The 18537-nt window shown below is 35.5% G+C and overlaps 1 protein-coding gene across 1 annotated transcript in view; it reads right to left on the reverse strand.

Moving 5' to 3' along the window:
* The window catches only part of Mmp16 (matrix metallopeptidase 16), a 251439-nt gene that overhangs the window by 60587 nt on the left and 172315 nt on the right, over nucleotides 1-18537 (reverse strand). Inside the window, exons 5-6 of the mRNA XM_028871631.2 lie at nucleotides 12501-12662; nucleotides 10401-10612 (exon numbers count right to left, since the gene is read on the reverse strand). Of these exons, the coding sequence (XP_028727464.1) occupies nucleotides 10401-10612; nucleotides 12501-12662 (374 nt within the window). The remainder of the gene's footprint in view (nucleotides 1-10400; nucleotides 10613-12500; nucleotides 12663-18537) is intronic.

Below are 18537 nucleotides of genomic sequence, written 5' to 3' on the forward strand. Positions count from 1 at the left end.
AAAAACACAACAAAGGTAATAGAATCCTAGAAATGATCACTACTGTTTTTGGCATATTTAGGGATTGAGCACAGGCACTTTCATGTTCTAGGTGAGCATGATACCATTAAGCATGTTCTGAGCCTCAATAACTTCAATTTTGTAATCAAGAGATAACTGTTCTCATTCGGTTGTAACATGATGTCATTGAACCTTATTTCTTTTGCTTATGGTATGGTCTTGCCTATATAAATGTACATATATACAAATATAAACACATCTATCATTAATATATCATATGTATATTTACAACACAGATTTCTAAACACCTAAGCTGCAGATCTGAACTTTCATATTCCTGGTAATTTACTTTTCCTCCCTAAATATTTTGCTTAGTCCATCCTGTATCCATTCCACTGATTGCATTCATACATGTCTGAGTAACTGTTGTGTATCTCTTTGTTCTGAAGCAACAGAGTTTATATATATATATATATATATATATATATATATATATATATATATATATGAATAACCTCAGTATTTAAAAGTTACACTGCATTCAATTGTCTAATACAAATTCTCATTGATGAGCACTTGGATGGTGTTCAGGATGTTGTCACTTTAGTCAATGCAGGAACAAAACATATGGGTTTAGCCATTAAGTGCTCATGAGAGAAATACAGAACAAAAAACTTGGATGGATCTTTTAATTTGTTAAAAATTTATTTGGGGTTATTTTTATAAAATAAACTTTCACTTGAATTCTTTGAAAGGTTTGCACTTTTTACAATACATTTATTTCTAGACATTTTATGTTTTACTACCATCTAAAAAATTGCCATTTCTTAAACATAGTTGGACTCAAACCACACAAAAAATGAAATAAACCCAGGACTGGCAAGATGGCGCCCTCGTAAGGGTGCTTGCCATCAAGTCTCATGACCTGAGCTAGATCTTCTGGACCCATGCAGTCAGTGAAAGGATGAACTGAGTCCACAAGTTATTATCTGGCCTCTACACACACATCATGTCCTACTGATGACTGTACATACACATACATGGACAACATCCACACCCACATACACATCACACATGAATTCAATAAAATGTAATTATATTATTTGAGTACAAAACAAAAATAGTATGAATGAAAATAGGATCTTCAGTGGTAAGCTCTCTAGAGTATGCAGTGGAAACAGTTAACCTTCTGAGGCCTTTTGTTGTTATATAACATGTAGTTTATGTATGACAACATATTTAAAACACCGAAGGTGTCTAGTGGCTCATGGGTACTAAATGAGTATTACTATTATTATTAGTAGTATATTATTTCATTATTGGGTATATGATATTAAGGACCTGAGGAAAAATCTGTAAGAATCATTTGGGCTAAAAATACTACTTTCTTTTATTCATTATGAATTCTATAAATTATCTGATCATAATACCTAAAATTCAGGAACTTCATGAAATTACGAACTTTTAGAAAGAGCTGCAAAAACTGTTGGTTACCCACTCTGTATCTAGTCCTTCTCTTTCCTGTTGCTGAAGTCGGGATCTTATTTGAGAGAACAATTTGCAGAATTTTCAAATCTTGCTTATCAGGCATCTCTATATAAGTAGCAACAGAACAGCTGTAGCCATGGAAAGAAAGCTAAGCATTTGTGTTTCCCCTGATGTGATTGCTACATATTCATTTGACATTTTCTTATACTGTATAAAACATGAAATATCAGTGGGCAAAGCACTCATTCTGATACACTGAGAACTAAAAAAAAAACCCATCAATCATGGTATGTAGGGGGTTGATGATGGATAGAGCTTGGAATGAAAGTCTGCCAGAAGACTTGCACTATTAAAATTACCTTGTCTACATATCATTTAAAAATTTGAAAACTAAGGACTCCCCTTCTCCTATCCCATTAGAATTACAATTATTACTTGTAGCATAATGTGGGAGAGTAATTATTTTCCAATATTGTCTTTCCATGCCAGCACATTGTAATCTTCCCCTTATTTAATTCATTTTAATTTACATAATTAAAGTTTTTTATATCCCAAATAATAATCTCTTTTAAAGAAAAAATATGATGTGCTAATTGCAAAAACTATTCTAAGTATTGGGAATAGAATATTGAATAAGAATGTTGAGAACCCTCCTCATGGAATTCAAATTCAGGGAATAGAGAGTTATAAGCAAAAATACCATTCAGTAAATAAATATTTATTGAATGCCACAGTTATACCACATTATTTCCATGTAAGCTAAATTTTATGACTGGTTTAATTATGCCGAGGAATGTTTCCTATTTATTCAGTCTAGCTGATTCCTGGGGTGTTTTTGTAAAACCACTATGCTTCTAGCTGTCTTTCTAGAGGTTTGTGATGTAAATGTTTATTTTTTCCATGATTTTCAAGGAAATTTTTAGGAAGCTGCATAATTTGGTGATGATTATAGCTTTATTCATATTTTATTATATATATATATACATATATATAATATATATACACACACATATGACCATCTTGTGAAGATAAATAAATGCTCTAAAAATTTTTGAAAGACCTGGTGATTTTTTTACAAATGATTTTAAATAACTGAAGGTTGCAGTGATGATCACAACAGAGCTAACTTATACTTAAAGTGGGCATAAAAGCAGGAAAATTTAACTCCTGCTTTACAGAATATAAGCAATTTTGTCCAGCATATTTTTTTTTAATCCACAGGGACAGATTACCTGACAATGAAAAAGGAAGAAAGCTTAATCTGAGGTCATGGTATCCTGGGCATGTCCATTGTGACTTGGTCATGAGCTTGAGAAGAACAGCATGGGGAACATTCGAGGGAGCAAAGGTTGGCGATCAGGAAAGAGAGAGGGTGTATGGGACAAGACACACCCTTCCCACCTACCAACTGTGCCCATTCCCTCCAAAGGAGGCTATCAATTTATGGTTGCCACAGTGAATGAGCTTCATTTCCTTCATCTGCTATCATCTCCAAAAAGCCTGTCAGCAGACACTAAGCCACATGCCTGCAGAGGGATTTCATGATCAGACTGTTAAGGGATCAAGACTGAAACATGTAGAAATATCAAATAAAAATGATTAACATTTAGGAGAAATGATTTTGAAGAATTCTTCAATAAAAATTATATTTTACGTGTTTAGTAAAAAACTCAAAACTAAGCTGATTATTTATATTAAATGAATAAATATAAGTGTTCTGAACCACGAATTGGGAAAATGAGCATATCTTGTGAAATTTTTCAATATAAACAGACAGATTATAAAATATATAACACATGAATCAGAAAAAAGTTATATTTGACATTGAATTTACATGAATTAAATACAGCCAGGAAGTTAACATCACTATAGACAGAATGGTTCTGCCCTTACATATTGTCGTGAGTGACTGTCCTCTGAACAAAGCACTTAATATTTTTCAGTCTCAGGCTGTGGTCCCTGCAGAGGGCCTTCCCAGCTGGACTTGCTGACAGTGTACGCCACCTCTTCTTGAGTATACAACTGCTCCTACCAACTGACAAGTTTGTACATATATGACCTGGCATAGAGATCAGAACAAATGTGTGTGTACGTGTGCATGGGCCTGTGTGTAAGTGTGTTTGCATGTGCATTTGTGTAGGTGAGTTCCTGTGTGTGTGTGTGTGTGTGTGTGTGTGTGGTTTAGAGTCGAGACTCCATTTATGTGGTTATAGTGAAGCTGTCATCCCTGCTACTAGATAAAGCTTACCAAATATGGCCAGTTGGAAAGGGGTGTCCACACCCCTATACATAATTCTTTTATCTCTGCCAAAATGAACTTTGGTGAAATTGTGTTTCAGCTTGTCACTGAGACCTTAGGAGAAGATACTGCTCATCTCCCAATGAAAAGGATTTTAGCAATATCTATTTTTACCAAAATAAAATGTACTTGAAAAAACAACTTAATATTCAAAATATATACCATAGTCACATATTAAATTATATATTATACAATTATGCAGTTTTGGTCTCTTTATGGCTAGTATCCAAATATAAGCTTAGCACTCCTACATTCAATAAAATCTTTGACTTAGAAAGAGTTTGGGAAGTCAGGTGGTACAAACACATTTCTTCGGAGAAAAGCAGGAGCTTCATTTAAAAAATATTATATTTAAGGTGAGATGTGACAGTGTCTTGTATTGAGATAAGATGATAATATCATACAAGGAAAGAAGATTAAATATTTTTAGATTGAGGCAGTCAGAGTTTCATTGTCAAATACTGAGGGATTAAAACACATTATTATAAAATATTATGAAAATATATTTGAGGCTGAATTCTTAAATTTCTATATCTTGCTTAAATATGTCTCTTCCCATCTTCTTTTCTTTTTAGTAAGAAGTTGTTCACTTGTAGGAAAATGATCAAATAAAACAAAAAAAAATTTTTTCTTGAATGAAATTGGACTCTACTTTATATTTATTTGGAATTCCTCAGTATAATTAAGTATGGTCACATATCAATATCAATAAAGATTGCCATTCATGAGAAAATAAAGATTCTGATATATTAAATACAAATAAAACTGGACAAAAATTTGGAATTCAAGAGTCAGAAGAGGGGGAGGAATGCTTCTGAGAAAGGCTTATATGGATATGGTGTGGCTAGTGCACTTAGAACCTCAGAGCAGCTATGATTATCCATATAAGATCAAGCCCGCAGGAAAGTCCAGCATGAACAGGGCAGGGATTCGCCAAGCCCCACCCCTTATTGGTGAGCTATGGACAAAGTTATTAAAAAAGAAGATATGAAGCTGTAGGGTGAGGTGTTGGAGGCCATAACGGGGAGTGGATATTATGATATTTCATTATATATATGGATGAAACTATCAAACTTGAAGAAAATTATTTTTTAAATGGACCCTCAACAATATCTCCTTTGGTTTGTTGTCCTGTATTAACAGGATTTTCTAGGGGCCTGCTCTAAGAAGATTCCTCCCAGAGTCCTGGGGAAGACGCTACATCTGGTGTGGGGTTATTTGAAGGAAAAGAATCTATATACTCCATGCTCTTTCATCCATTATTTCATTTCTCTAAGACAAAATTCTATCTATACAACTTCAGCTCTGTTCTCACATTCAGCTCCTTTCTGTACGTGAACTCCTTTGCTTCTGACCTCTGTTCCTTTGTCTTCCATCTTTGCTTCCTTGCTCCTTACCCGGACTCTGAGAAACTCTGATTACTCCTCTCCCTGGCCATGGCAGCTCTGTCTACCATCTACAGAAATTCTCCTTGTTCTCTTCTCTCTGGCCACGTGGCTCTGCCTGCCTCTGGAATTCAGCTCCAGTCCTTACTGCACTTGCTTATGCAAAAAGCCCTACTGTCCTGAGTCAATAGCTCTGCAGTGCTACTAGGCCTGAAGGCAAGGCATGGTCTGAACTTCATTTACACAAGAAACAAAGCTATGTATCTACAGGCACCCACCTGTCTCCTAGGCCCTGCAGGAGTGTTAGTTACCTAGTGGATCAGCAGTAGATCTGAGAAGCTTAGCTGTCTGCCAATATGGCCTAGTATATGAGCTTACAAGAATTCCATAGCAGAAGAGAGCTGTTATATATTAATAAGTTAAGAATTCCATAGCAGAAGAGAGCTGTTATATATTAATAAGTTAAATAACACCAAATATTCCTTGATAAATGGCTTTGTCTTGAAGGACACTTTGGTCAGTCAAGGTATGGCTTATTATACACAGCTGAATCTCTATAATATATTATTGTGGCTTGCTGCACTATACATTATGAAATGGTTCCTAATCTAGAACCTCGATCTTACTCTGCACTGACAGCAGTTCCTTCTTGCCCTGGCCTCTTCAGGCTAGTTACTACTGGCCTTTGCTTGCTGGGCTTGATACAGAGAACTAATCAGTTGAGAAAGCCAAATCTTTTTACATTAATGATATGACTTTCTTCCATTTTCTAGCTTCAAACACTACAGCTACAGTTTCATTCTTTCAAACACAATTTAATTCACACTAAAATAAAAACCAATCATTCAATATTTTTCTGTTAAAGACCAAAGGCATATGCTATGTTCACTGAACAATTAGGTCCCATTATTGTCACCTCAGTTGTGACACCTGATATCTTCAGCAAACAGTCCTAGGGAATGACAATGCTTCTTATGGTATTGTTATTTTTTCTCAGTTCCTTGGTATTTTTCTCTGATCCTCAATGCTTGCCTTAGGTGACTTTACAGTTCCCAATGATTATAAAGCTGCAGGGGGGTAGCTTTCTGATACAAGCATTAATATAGAACACTTGTGCATGCACACACACACACACACACACACACACACACACACACACACCACCCAGTTGGAACATGGTTCCAATATAACTCATTGTAGATGAGAAGATGATATTACATTCTATGAGAGAAACCTAGCAAACAAAAGGAACTATGCTGAAACTCCTATTGTAAAGCAAGAATTCTTTCCAACAAGGAAACAAATGTAACTTAAGTTATTACCTTACATATAAAACTAGATTTTCAATTTTTTGGTTAAAACATACATATAGAATTTAAGTATATTAATGCTCATTAAAATCTTTCCAAAAAACATAAAGAATAGGACAGCAGGAACACTCATTTGGAAGTAAGCCAGAAAACCCGAGTGTGATCCTGGGACCCATGTGATGAAAGCATTCTGAAGTTTACCTCAAGTTGTATTCTGACTTCCATGCACACATCATGGCACTTGAAATCCCAGTAATAAACAAACAAACCAAATAAATTTAATGGGCTTTTCAAAAAAAAAAAAAAAGAACAAGAATAAAACATTTATTATTTCATTGCTTTTCATATTTATGGGATATATTACCTTTGGCTTGAAGAAGTTGCTACACTGAGATTCCTGGTGGTTAGTGGTAAGCATTGGGGCATGAACTAATTGTGGATCTGAGCGAGTCTATCAGCTACTTAAAAGTATGCAACAAGGACAAATTATCATAGACAACAAACCAATGTGTTATATACATGCACGAAACAGGTTATACAAAACAATTAGAACAATTTTTGTGAAAACAGGCAGTCAGGATCTGAGTTTCCTGCAAAGACATTGGGTTCACAATGGTTCAAGAACCTGGGGCTTCCCAGGATAAACCACCAGGCAATGAAACTAAGGGAGAGTTGGGTGGAGATGGGAAAGATTAATGGATAAAACAGTCTCTAATTTGTATAGAGTTTTTGATAAAGAAAAGTAAAAAAATCACACTACATAAGTTAAGAGTATCAAACAAAAAATTCCTAAATATATTTGACAGGCTAATCAACAGGGTAAAATATGAGAAAGTGTGTGCTTACAGAGACAGGAGTTTAAAAGACAGACTGGCAGAGACTATCAAGCAGGAAGTATAGGTATAGGGAATTGACATGGATATAAAAATGAAGGTCATCTGGGTTAGATAGGTATAGCACATAGGGAGCAATTAGCAGACCAACTGTCGTCCACACAGTATATTTTGACTTCCATGTGTACCCACAACATTCATTCATGGAGCCTACATATGCAGTATGTATATTATTTACTTTTCTTGTTACTATGGTAGACACTGACAGAGACAACTCAAAGTAGGAAGGCTTATTTTGGCTTGTGGCTTCAGGAAATGCAATCCATCATGGTGAAATGAAATGCCACTGTTGCTCTCTCCACGGGGGTGGTTTCACAGGAGGAGATGGAGGAGATGGAGGCTCATTCACCTTGTGATTGCCCAAGAAGAAATTAATGGTTGGAACCAGAAGTGAACACCACCTTCCAGGTTCACTCCTGTTCACATTTGGCGAGCTAGACCATAGTCCTAAGGTTTCCAAGACCTCCCAAAGCAATATCATCACCTGGTAACACATTCAAGCACAAGAGCACGTAGAGTACATTAAACATGCAAAACATAACACTCTCTCACTCTACTGTTCACCTTGAAAACTTGAATGCAAGCTCTAAGAAATAAGGGTCTAACCTCTATTATATACTGTTAATTTGTCAGCACCTAGAACAACACAGACAGGGATCCAAAAAATATTCCTTCAACATTTATAACGTCACAAGATTCAGTTAAACTTAGTTTTGGAACATTTTCTGATTTTCCAGATAACAGAGTTAAAAAGTTGAGTTAGAAGCACAATGGACTGAAATCAAATAGACCTAGTTCAACTGCTCTTTACAGTTATTGAAAGAGAATAAATGACTTAAGTTTTCTGAAATTCCATTTTCTAGTAAGACAAAAAATGCTATCCAGTTGTTGTTGGGTTCAGAGATGGTGGATATGTGCCTAGTGTTCAACTTGGCACACATTGATTACCCAGACTGTAACAGCATTGACTAAGAGTAGGCAACCTCCCATTGTGCCTTCTACCTAAATCTCAAGTTGTTCACATCTGAATTATAGTACTAGGCACTGTGTATTAGATAATATCATGCTCAATCTTTTCGATGGAAGGAACTGTCTGTTACCTATTTATTTACCAATTTTAGAAAATTCTGCTCTTAAAATTAATTCAAAATGCTAAAACTTCTATTTGTATTAAACCAGAGTACTGTCTCTTAATATCAATGTTATAAATGCTATGTATGTCTTAATGGTATTTACATTCATGTTCATTTTTTTATTCAGTTAGTCATATGATCTGTGCATAGAAGGGGAAGCTAGTTTGTATTTATACATTATTGGTGTTTACCAAATCATCTTAAGCATGAATGCTTATCATGTGCAGAACAAGAAATATGGAAGCTGTAAATGTGTGTAGTATTAAGAAAGGTGTTATTAAGAATATAATGTCTTTCACATGATGTTATATCTAAGACATTTCAAATTTATATTAGGAACTGTTTCCTTAAGTAGTTTTGATAAGGATTCTAAGGTAAAATACTAAATTAGGGAAGAACAAAAGTAGTTAAAATTGCCTTGCATTATAGAGTCTGATCTATGAGCTTTTCTTATAGTCCTGATTTTTGAACCAGTATCCACAGGACTTTGTTACTTAGTCCAGTTCACCCTCTGCATGGTACAGAATGCAGGACAGAGAAGCAGGTGAAGTTGATTTGATTGCTAGAGATGTAGCTATCATGCTCTTCTGAGAATACCAGTCTGTTTAGACAGACAGAAATAAGAATGCAGCAGGGTTAATTTCAAATTATATTTTTAGATAATAGTGATACTATGGAAATTTTATTTTATCAAGGTATCATGTTGTAATGTGGAAATTTATCTAAAGGCAGTAAAAACAAAATCCTGGTCATATGGAATAAACAAACTGCTATATTTTGTTTTCATTTTCTTTCCAATTGGTTGCTATGACTTAACCACAGAGCAGCTGTGAATAGTGGTGAATTTTGAAGAGTAACTTTGGGAATCATCAACCAGTAGCAACAGCAGACACATATACAGATGTGTGAATACACACATAAATAAAGTAAACCTTTTCTTTACCACCTGCATCTAAGATTAGTAACATACTTAAAATTAGAGTCCTTTATAAATATTGGGGTAATATTCTTATAATATGCTTACAACTTTGTATTCCAAAATTTTCTTTTTATTTTCAATCTGATTTTCTTTTTTTAAAACTTTTATTAGCACTTACAGTTGTACTTAATTAACCAGCTAATTCTGAGATTTTCATGTGACATTTAAATTCACTTTGCTCATATTTACTACCTATTTTCTCTTTTCACAAACTGTTCTTTGGTGTTACTGAGAATAAAAGAATTTGATCAAGTACATTTTTTAGTGTAAAATATAATTTTATAGCTTGAAATTAAAAATATAAATTAAGTAGTCTGCAAAAGAAAAACAAGTGCTATCAAGTGTAAATAATGTGCTCATAGTGATTTAACTAAAGTGGGTAACATTAGACCCCCCAAAAACCGACAAAATGAAAAAAAAAAATCAAACGAAATAATGACAATTCCACCCCACCCCCAAAAACAATATTAACAATGAAACAAACAAGCAATGTAGCAATTGTCAGCTGAAATTACAGAGACATTTTAAGATTCATACACTAAGACATCACAGCACCAGCATGCTGGGAAGTGGCTAAGCTGGCAAGCAAATCACCGCTATTAGATCCCATTCATGATTTAAATTCTGCTATTTTATCTCTTCATAACATGCAGTACTTTTTCAACCTCACATTTCCAGGCATTTCAGCTCCTGCTGACATAAGTGCTTTCCCAAAATAGAATGTCACAGCAATCTTCTGCTAGACATCTACGCCCATTTGTGCATGTATTTTTTAGGATGCTTTTTTTTTTTTTTTTGAACCCCTTAACTGTGAGAGAGTCTGGAAGGTAAGGTTAGAATGAATGAGACCTTGTTTTCTAAAACGACACTAGACACTTTATCTACTCTTAAAAAATAAATCATGGTCTCCTACCTTAAAAACAAACATCTCCCGTCGAAGAATAGCTAGAGTGTTGAAGTTCCCATCACAGATGTTGGGTTTGGCTCCTGGATAGGAAGGTCTGCCAGTGGGAGGCCGGGGAGGCTTTGGCCTGTCATTTTTCCTTGGGTCAGCCGGAGGGACAGATCGGTGAGGGGGCACTGTCGGTAGAGGTCTTGTGGGTGGAGGGATCTTGTCAGGTGGACCTTTTGAAAACATGAGGACAGTGCTTGGCTCACTTAAAACTGGAATAGTGCTGGAAGATATGCTACAGAGAACAAGCGCTTATCAGCAGAGGCCACAGACTAAGCAAGCGAAGAGGTCGCTAAGACCGAACATTTTCTGAAAACACAAACCCTCCAACCCTCCCAACGGTCCTAATAAGGCTGGAGTTCAGCGCCTAGCACTGTGATTTCTTTGTTAATTTTTACTGAGTTTTATTTTATAGCTTCAACCCAGTCACTGTTGGAAAGTTGCTCTCAAAACCTGTTTGGAAGTAGGTTTTTCATGAAAAAACAGAAGTATGAGAATAAATACTGGACTCATATCTGTGCACTTCATTCAAGAGGAAACTGGACTTTGACAGATGTTGATCCCATGAAAATATTTCCAAAGATAAACACACTAGCAAATCAAAGGTTATTCTAACATATGTCTCCAACTATCTATTATAAGCCTTTACCGATTTCACTATTTTATTTTAATGAAATGTCCTGACAAATAGCTCAGTGTTTCACTTAAATAATGAATCTAAAGTGTCCATTGATTAACATACCACTGGTGAAATATTAATGTAAAGCATTTCTTAAAAAAGGCTTCCAAGTCGAGCCAGTTTACTCATGTAATTTTCAACAGATGTTAGCCATCATTCCTCATGGGACTGATGCTCTTTCTCTTTAATAAATAGAGTTGTTCACACTTAAAATTTAGATATGGGATGGATATTCTTTCACAGCCCTTCAGTCTAGACTACAAATTCATGAGGTCATGAGAAAGAGACTTCTTTGAGCTAACCATGTATAAGGAATTTATGATGACACACACAGTCAATGGATCTCTCTCTCAATATCCAAGCTCTTTGGATTTGTGTCTGTGACATGTATCAGCACATCCAATCCAATTTCAAATTTACTTTAACCCTACGAGAATGATTATGACTTCACTATTAAAATTGAAAAACCAATAAATGCAAAACAAATTAGTGCACGTGAATTACACTGTTTAAAATGCAAATCATACCTTCTGGACACAAACTTGACAGACTGATAGCACACACATATCTTTCTAAAAATGAAAGCTTCATTTCCTTGATCTAGCAAAGTATACCTGCTATAGGTAAATAATGGACATCAAAATCTTAATAATATGTGAAATAAATGTCTTTACTAAGGTCACTGGTTGTACTGAGGAAGTTATGGTCACAGTAAATATGCATGATAGTTTTTCTACATTTCTCTTAATTTGCATTTGCTGAATAAAGCTTTTTAGTAAAACAATACTACCAAACTAGAAATATAGTTTGAAATCTTGGAAATGTAACCCATGCAATCTGCTGATAAAAACCTAGCCACTTATTTGCTTTCATGCCTTTCTTGTTGACTTTCATTCTGACCCAATAATTATGCCTTTGAGGTCAATACATTCTCATCATGCATAACTTATTTTCTTGACCCTGAAAAGTGGTTTGTCTTAGAATTAACAGGAATTTTAAACACTAAGTCCAGTTGTCAGTGGAGGAGACAGTTTTCTTATATTATGTCGCTATTTGTACTTTTACCTATGTTTATGAAGTTATTATTTATTTTAATATACTACTACCTAAATTTTAAATGTGCACATTATTTTCATGAGTGTAAGTTTCCACCAAACTCAACAAGAAAGCTCTATCAGTGATTAAGTCTTTCTGGTAATCTATATTTTAAGATTTGGGGGACAATTGCCAATACAACTTGACTGATGTTAGAATATTGCCCATAGGACAGAACATTTTTCTTCCATTTTTCTCTGTCCTTTGACTCTACCTCAAAGGAAAAAAAATGTGCATGACTTCCAGTTGCTCCAAATAATTAGGAAAACAGGAACATTGGAACCTACCATATATTTTCTGGATGCCCTGTAAATCATCATTAGGGAGCTTGAAGTTGTCCGTTTCCATGTACTGGTAAAATGGTGCCATGATAGCAGTGGGGTCATTGGAATGCTCCAGTCCTAGAGCATGCCCTAGTTCATGAACTGCTACAAGGAATAAATCATTTCCTGTCAAATGAGAAGAATAGAGGTTAAGATTATTGCAAGTGATGGAATTGAAAAAGGAAACAGTGTTATCAAAACATTAACCAAGAAAAATCAAAGGACCCCTTTACTGCAGTGGTCAATATGATTTTAACACTGGCTTTCCTACTGGCAAATGTTTGCTTTAAAGGGTGATAGTGAGATAGATGCGTAGAGAGTAAAAGAAAGAACGTTTTAAAAGACCAGCAATATCAAAACCCAGTATCACTGGTGTTAAAATATCTTTCCAATCATAAGGTAAGCTACATAACCTCTCATGTTATAACCACTACATTTAACACAAATTTTGCAATAATAAAAAATACAGCAAATATAAAAACTCTACTTATACAGGTAAGAGTCCCAAAAGGCACAGATGATTTGCTTTTCCAGAACAGCAGATCCTGCTGAAACATAGCTGTGATTTGGACTCATGTCATGTGACTCCTTTGTGAGTTCTAACATCTTATTAACTAAGAATACAGGAGCACTGTAACTTAAAATACCTATTTATTAGCTATCACAGTAATTATAGTTGTAGTACTAGCTTAGTAAATACCAGTTCTAATCAACGCATAGGTTATCTGAAGAAAATGCATTTACTTTGGAGCTTTGTTCGCCCACTGAAAATTCTCACCTAAGTAAACTTGCATAATATAGTCTATATAGTCTAAATTCAAGAGAAGTCTTGGGTTGATATTCAGATCATTCTTCTACCTTCTGCTACACCTCTTTTTTTCATTTTCTTCCTAGGTCCTTTGCATTTTCATCCTTCTTTAAAATTTTCATTTTAAGTTTAAAAGCAGATCTAACTATGTATGCCTCGGCCAAATTCCAACTTGTGGACTTCCTATCTCCATTTCTGAAGTGCTCAGATTCACACCTGTAAGACTTAAGTTTCTAAGGATTTCAATTTCCAGGGGGAATCATTAAAGATATTGGAGAGGGAGTGCACCACTTTCCTTGGAGGACTTGCTACAAATGAAAATAATTTTTAATAAACATTACTTTCAGGAAAAGCCCTTGCCAACCATTTTACACAATATAATACAATTTAATGACGCTCCCCCCCCCCCGCCCCGTGAGATTTATATATTTTTTGACACAAAGTAGGAAAGCAACCAAAATTAGTTCCATTTGGAGTAGTCTGTCTCAGAGGAATGAAAGGGGTCATGAGGCCAATTCTCATGTGACATCGCCACACTGAAGATGAAGGAGCTACTGACATATTTTCAGCATTACTTTTCTAAAGAAAATTGACAAGAGACTGGTGTAAAAATTTCAAGGGGTTTTAAAACAGAGATGACAGGGACTAGAGAGATGGCTTAGTGGTTAAGACTGCTGACTGCTCTTCCAGAGGACCCGGGTTCAATTCCCAGTACCCACATGGCAGCTCACAACTGTCTGTAATTCCAGTTCCAGGGGATCCCGACATCCATGGTAAAACACCAATGCACATAAAATAATGATAAATAAATTTAACAAAAAACAGATGACAACAAGCATTTTCAAATTTAAGGAACTTATGTTCCTTTCTTATAAAATTAACTAAGAATGAAAATTAAGGCAGAAAGAAAAATATAATATGTTTTAATTGTAATGGAAAAATATTATATATCATTACTAGAAGCTTATTTACTCTTCTGTAGAGGTTTCATTCAGTTTATCCTTACTTTCTTATTTAATTTTTGCAAAATTTATGTGATTTGGCCACTTATAATTATTATTTCCATTTTAGTAAATCAGAAAAGGGCTGGTGATAGTTTATAAAACTTTCAATGTCATACAGTAAGGCATAATAAGCATTCAGATGCCTCTCAGGCCACCTGCTGAATGTTTACTTTTAATCACTAAAGTAAACCACATGCACACCACCATATTAGCATTCACAAACTTTACAATGTGGCTATGTGAAAGCAACCTCATTCATAAAGCTATTAATTTATCCCACAATGGCTTAGCTAGATCTCCTGTGTTTGATGTTCTTTTGTAGGTTTTGGCCAAAAATACTGAACAAAATAGAAAACAAACAAATAAAAAACCATTTACTTCACAGCATTTATATTGTAGTGGAGAAGACTAGATAGAAACAAGGTAAACAAGGTAAGAATAGAGTATATGAATAACATGGAAAATATCAAAGCACAGAAATGATGAGGTCAAAGAGAAAATCAGAGCTAGAGCAGGCATGGCATTTTAGATAACAATAATGAGTTGGCTGCTAGTCTAAAGAAGATGGTACGGAAAGTTTCCAGGGAGACAAAGAGCACAATCTCATTTCAATTTGATAGAGTCACTCTGGGAATTACTCTATAGCATCAACTGCAAGACAGAAGAGACAGTGTGGGAGCTGTTGCATAGCAATTACCTCTAAGATAAAGCATTTCATCTTTGAGGGAAGTTCTTGAAGATTCAGACTCTTCTAAAGCAAGGGGAAGCATCTACCTTGCAAGCAATTTCATTAAAATTCAGGAATTCAACAACTCAATAGCTTCAGGAAATCCCTGACCAGATTCATTAGCCCTTTCTTTCCCCAAGCTTATATAGTAGTAAGGATTGCTAAGAGACACCTAGACTAGGAGAACTACCTAGAAGATGCTCAGACCAGTCAAGATACCTGGAAAAGTCAGAGCAGTCAAGCTGCCTAGAAAAGGCTCTGACCAGGTGAGCTGCCTGAAAGAGACACCTTCAAATCTATCAAGTTGCCTGCAAGTTATGCAGTGAGTTCTTGGTTTATAGCTACCAAGAGTCATCACCTGTGCTGGAATGGGCTTTTGTTGATGTGACTGTTTTTAAGTTATTTCCTCTTTCCTAAGTAACTTCCCCCAAATCACTGACCGGTTCATCAAACTGGACTTTGGAGATATTGTTGCTTTGGTTTGTCATTGATTTTGATTCCCTATCTGGGATGAGTATCTTTTTGTTCATGTCTCCCCAGGGTCCATTCACACAGCAGAAAGTGATGTGGAGATGAAAATAGAAAGAAAAGAGGATGGCACATACCATGATTCTAGTACTTCTAATTAGAGGAACATGGAGGAGAAAACAGACATTGTGATCAAAGAAATATGGAGAATAAAACAGTTTTAAAGAATGTAAAAGAAAGCATAGTCAAAGTAAGCTCTATTCTCTGTTGTCAAAAAGAACACAAGGACAATGTTGATTAGCAAGGGAATATTAATAAGGATTGATTTGTAACTTCTCTGGTACAAAAATCAAGAAAGGAAAGAGGGGAGAAGGAGGGAGGGAGATAGAGATATAGACAGATAGGTAGATAGATAGATAGATAGATAGATAGATAGATAGATGATTGATAGATTATAGATATATGATTGATAGATGATAGAGGATAAATAGATAGATAGATAGATGTGTGTGTGTGTGTGTGTGTGTGTGTGTGTGTGTGTGTGAGAGAGAGAGAGAGAGAGAGAGAGAGAGAGAGAGAGAGAGAGAGAGAGAGAGAGAGAGAGAATGGAGATTCTCAAGTTATACTATCAGAGGACAGGAAGTAAAGAGTGACCCATGTTTTTAACCACCACAGGAGTGCACAGATGTGAGAGGTTTAAATAAGTAGACTCTAATTAAATATAGAGTTTATAGTCAGCTTAAAGTAAGTTAAAGAAAAACTGAAGAACTTGACCCATGACAATGACAAAGAATTAAGGGAGATGGAGAGAGAGAAATATGGATGGTGGCAGAAATGATAACTTCTCATATCTGCTTTTATGTAAGTCTCTATCATTTCCCCATTGTCTACCAGTAAATCCCATATCCTTGGAGACATAGCCAAGAGTATTGGTACACAAGTCTTTGTCCTGCCATTCCAAAAGTATCTCTTCTTTCCTTCTACAAACTTTTTCAAGTTAGAGAAATAAAAGCTTGTTCTGTCTATAGGGTTTCTATTAAACTATTTTCCTTCTGGAATATCTTTTTGCCTGTAAGGTGTTGGATCCTCATTTCTTCAGAACTGCTATCCATCACTGATTAAATTTTCCTTTTCTATGAAGATTTTCTTTCAGGTCAGATAGCCTTATGGTCTGTTGTCCCCTTCATACTACCACAGGCCTGGTGCAACCCTCCACCTACACCATGACAGTTATATTTTACTGTCACTGTCTGTTCACATATTTTTCTGCACATTTTGAGTAAAGACTGATATTGAGCATCACTTATCTTAGTTTCTATAATTCTGAAGGCATTGGCTGCCCCAAAGCAGATATTTAATATTTCAATGAGTTTGAATAAACAGAACAATACCTGGTGAGTAGAAAGCTAATTTGAAATTGAGTATTAAAAATAAAAATATAAATTCCACCTAAACATGCCTTCAAATGCACCTCTAGTTATCCTGCAAAGAACTGGAAGAGAACAATAATGCTATGAGACAAGGACAGGAAGGCCATTGCTCAGAGAAAGCTTTAGACAGTAGAATAAGAGTACGTATCACTTCCTGTTCCTCAATGAATAGCAGTAAAGGCTTATGTTTCCAGATAACACACAGCAGACAAGGAATAAAAGAAATGTTTGGGGGTTATTATAGTCAGAGAAGCAGAGAAAAAAAACAGAAAGAAGGAGAGTCATTCCTGAAGAGGTATGGAAGTGTGTCTGCAGGTATGCAATTTAGAGAGACTCCTAAGGATTGTTTGTGCCATCAATAATTATTTACATGCAAGAGGAAGGCTTTGAAGAAAAAAAAAACACATCATTTTTAGACAGGAAAACATCCAATTCCAACTGTAAACAACTTCACAAAATCTGAAAACAACGAGTTTGGTTCTCCAAATAATAAGTGGTACTGGACAGTCGTAGAAGTGGTAGACCAGCTTCCATGCATACTGAACCAGGGCAAACTAGAGGGATTTTGGCTTGAATGCTCTATCAGTGGGCTGAAAGTCAAAGAAAACTCTCCCCAAGAGCAGAACTATTGAGTAAATTAAGATAAAATAAACAGAGTAGTAACAAAAATCAAGGCAGCCAATCTAAGAGCAGAAAACCCAAAAGATGATATTACAGCAAACAGCTGTTTAAATGTGAGTCCAGGAACGGAACAGTATTGGTTCATGTGGCTTTGGACTTTCTGTGTCTTCATGTGGCAAGACAGATAGCCTCTTAGCCAGAAGTCTCAAAGTGGCCTCCCATAACTGTCTTGCTTTTATTCTTTAAAAGCAAAAAATATTCAAACTTCAGTGGTTTTCACCTTGTGTATCAAGTTGCCTTCAGTTGCAAAAGAAATACCAGGAGCCCAGTGCCTAAGTAAACATGTGGGAACCAACCGTCCTGCACTTAGGCAGATGAATAACGCTTCCAGCCATCTACTAAGCTGTTGGCTAGTGGCCTAGCTAAATTATTAAAAGCACTTCAGATCTCACAGGAAAAGAGTCTCCTGGTCACTTTTTTCCTTGGCTTGAAAGAGGAATTAAAAAGAGACAAAAATAAACCACACAGAACAGCAAATAGGTCATAATGGCCAAAATCAATTTATTGTGCTAATAGGTCATGAAATTATTTAAGTTTTTCACCAGCATTATTTTCAAGGATAGAGCTAGAGCTATTCCTTACAAAATGAATAAATAAGGTTTTAGAAGAAAGTTAGCAGGATTAGGATATGAACTTATGACCTGTTGTACAAGCATGATGCTTTAATCAGAAGCATCGGCCAAGTGTTCCAAGTAATTACCATTCTGCTGATGATTGGCAATAATGTAATTAAACGTCACTTGCAGCTTCACAATAGTCTAAAAGGGTAAGTTGTTAAATACAGCACCACCCTGTGATTTGAGTTCTACTAGGAACAAAAGTTGTTGGCACATAATGAGGTTTGGGTAATCAGAATGTACCAGACCTCTTTCCTAATGCTGAA

The sequence above is a fragment of the Peromyscus leucopus genome, chromosome 2, assembly GCF_004664715.2.
Source record: "Peromyscus leucopus breed LL Stock chromosome 2, UCI_PerLeu_2.1, whole genome shotgun sequence".
Lineage (NCBI taxonomy): Eukaryota > Metazoa > Chordata > Mammalia > Rodentia > Cricetidae > Peromyscus > Peromyscus leucopus.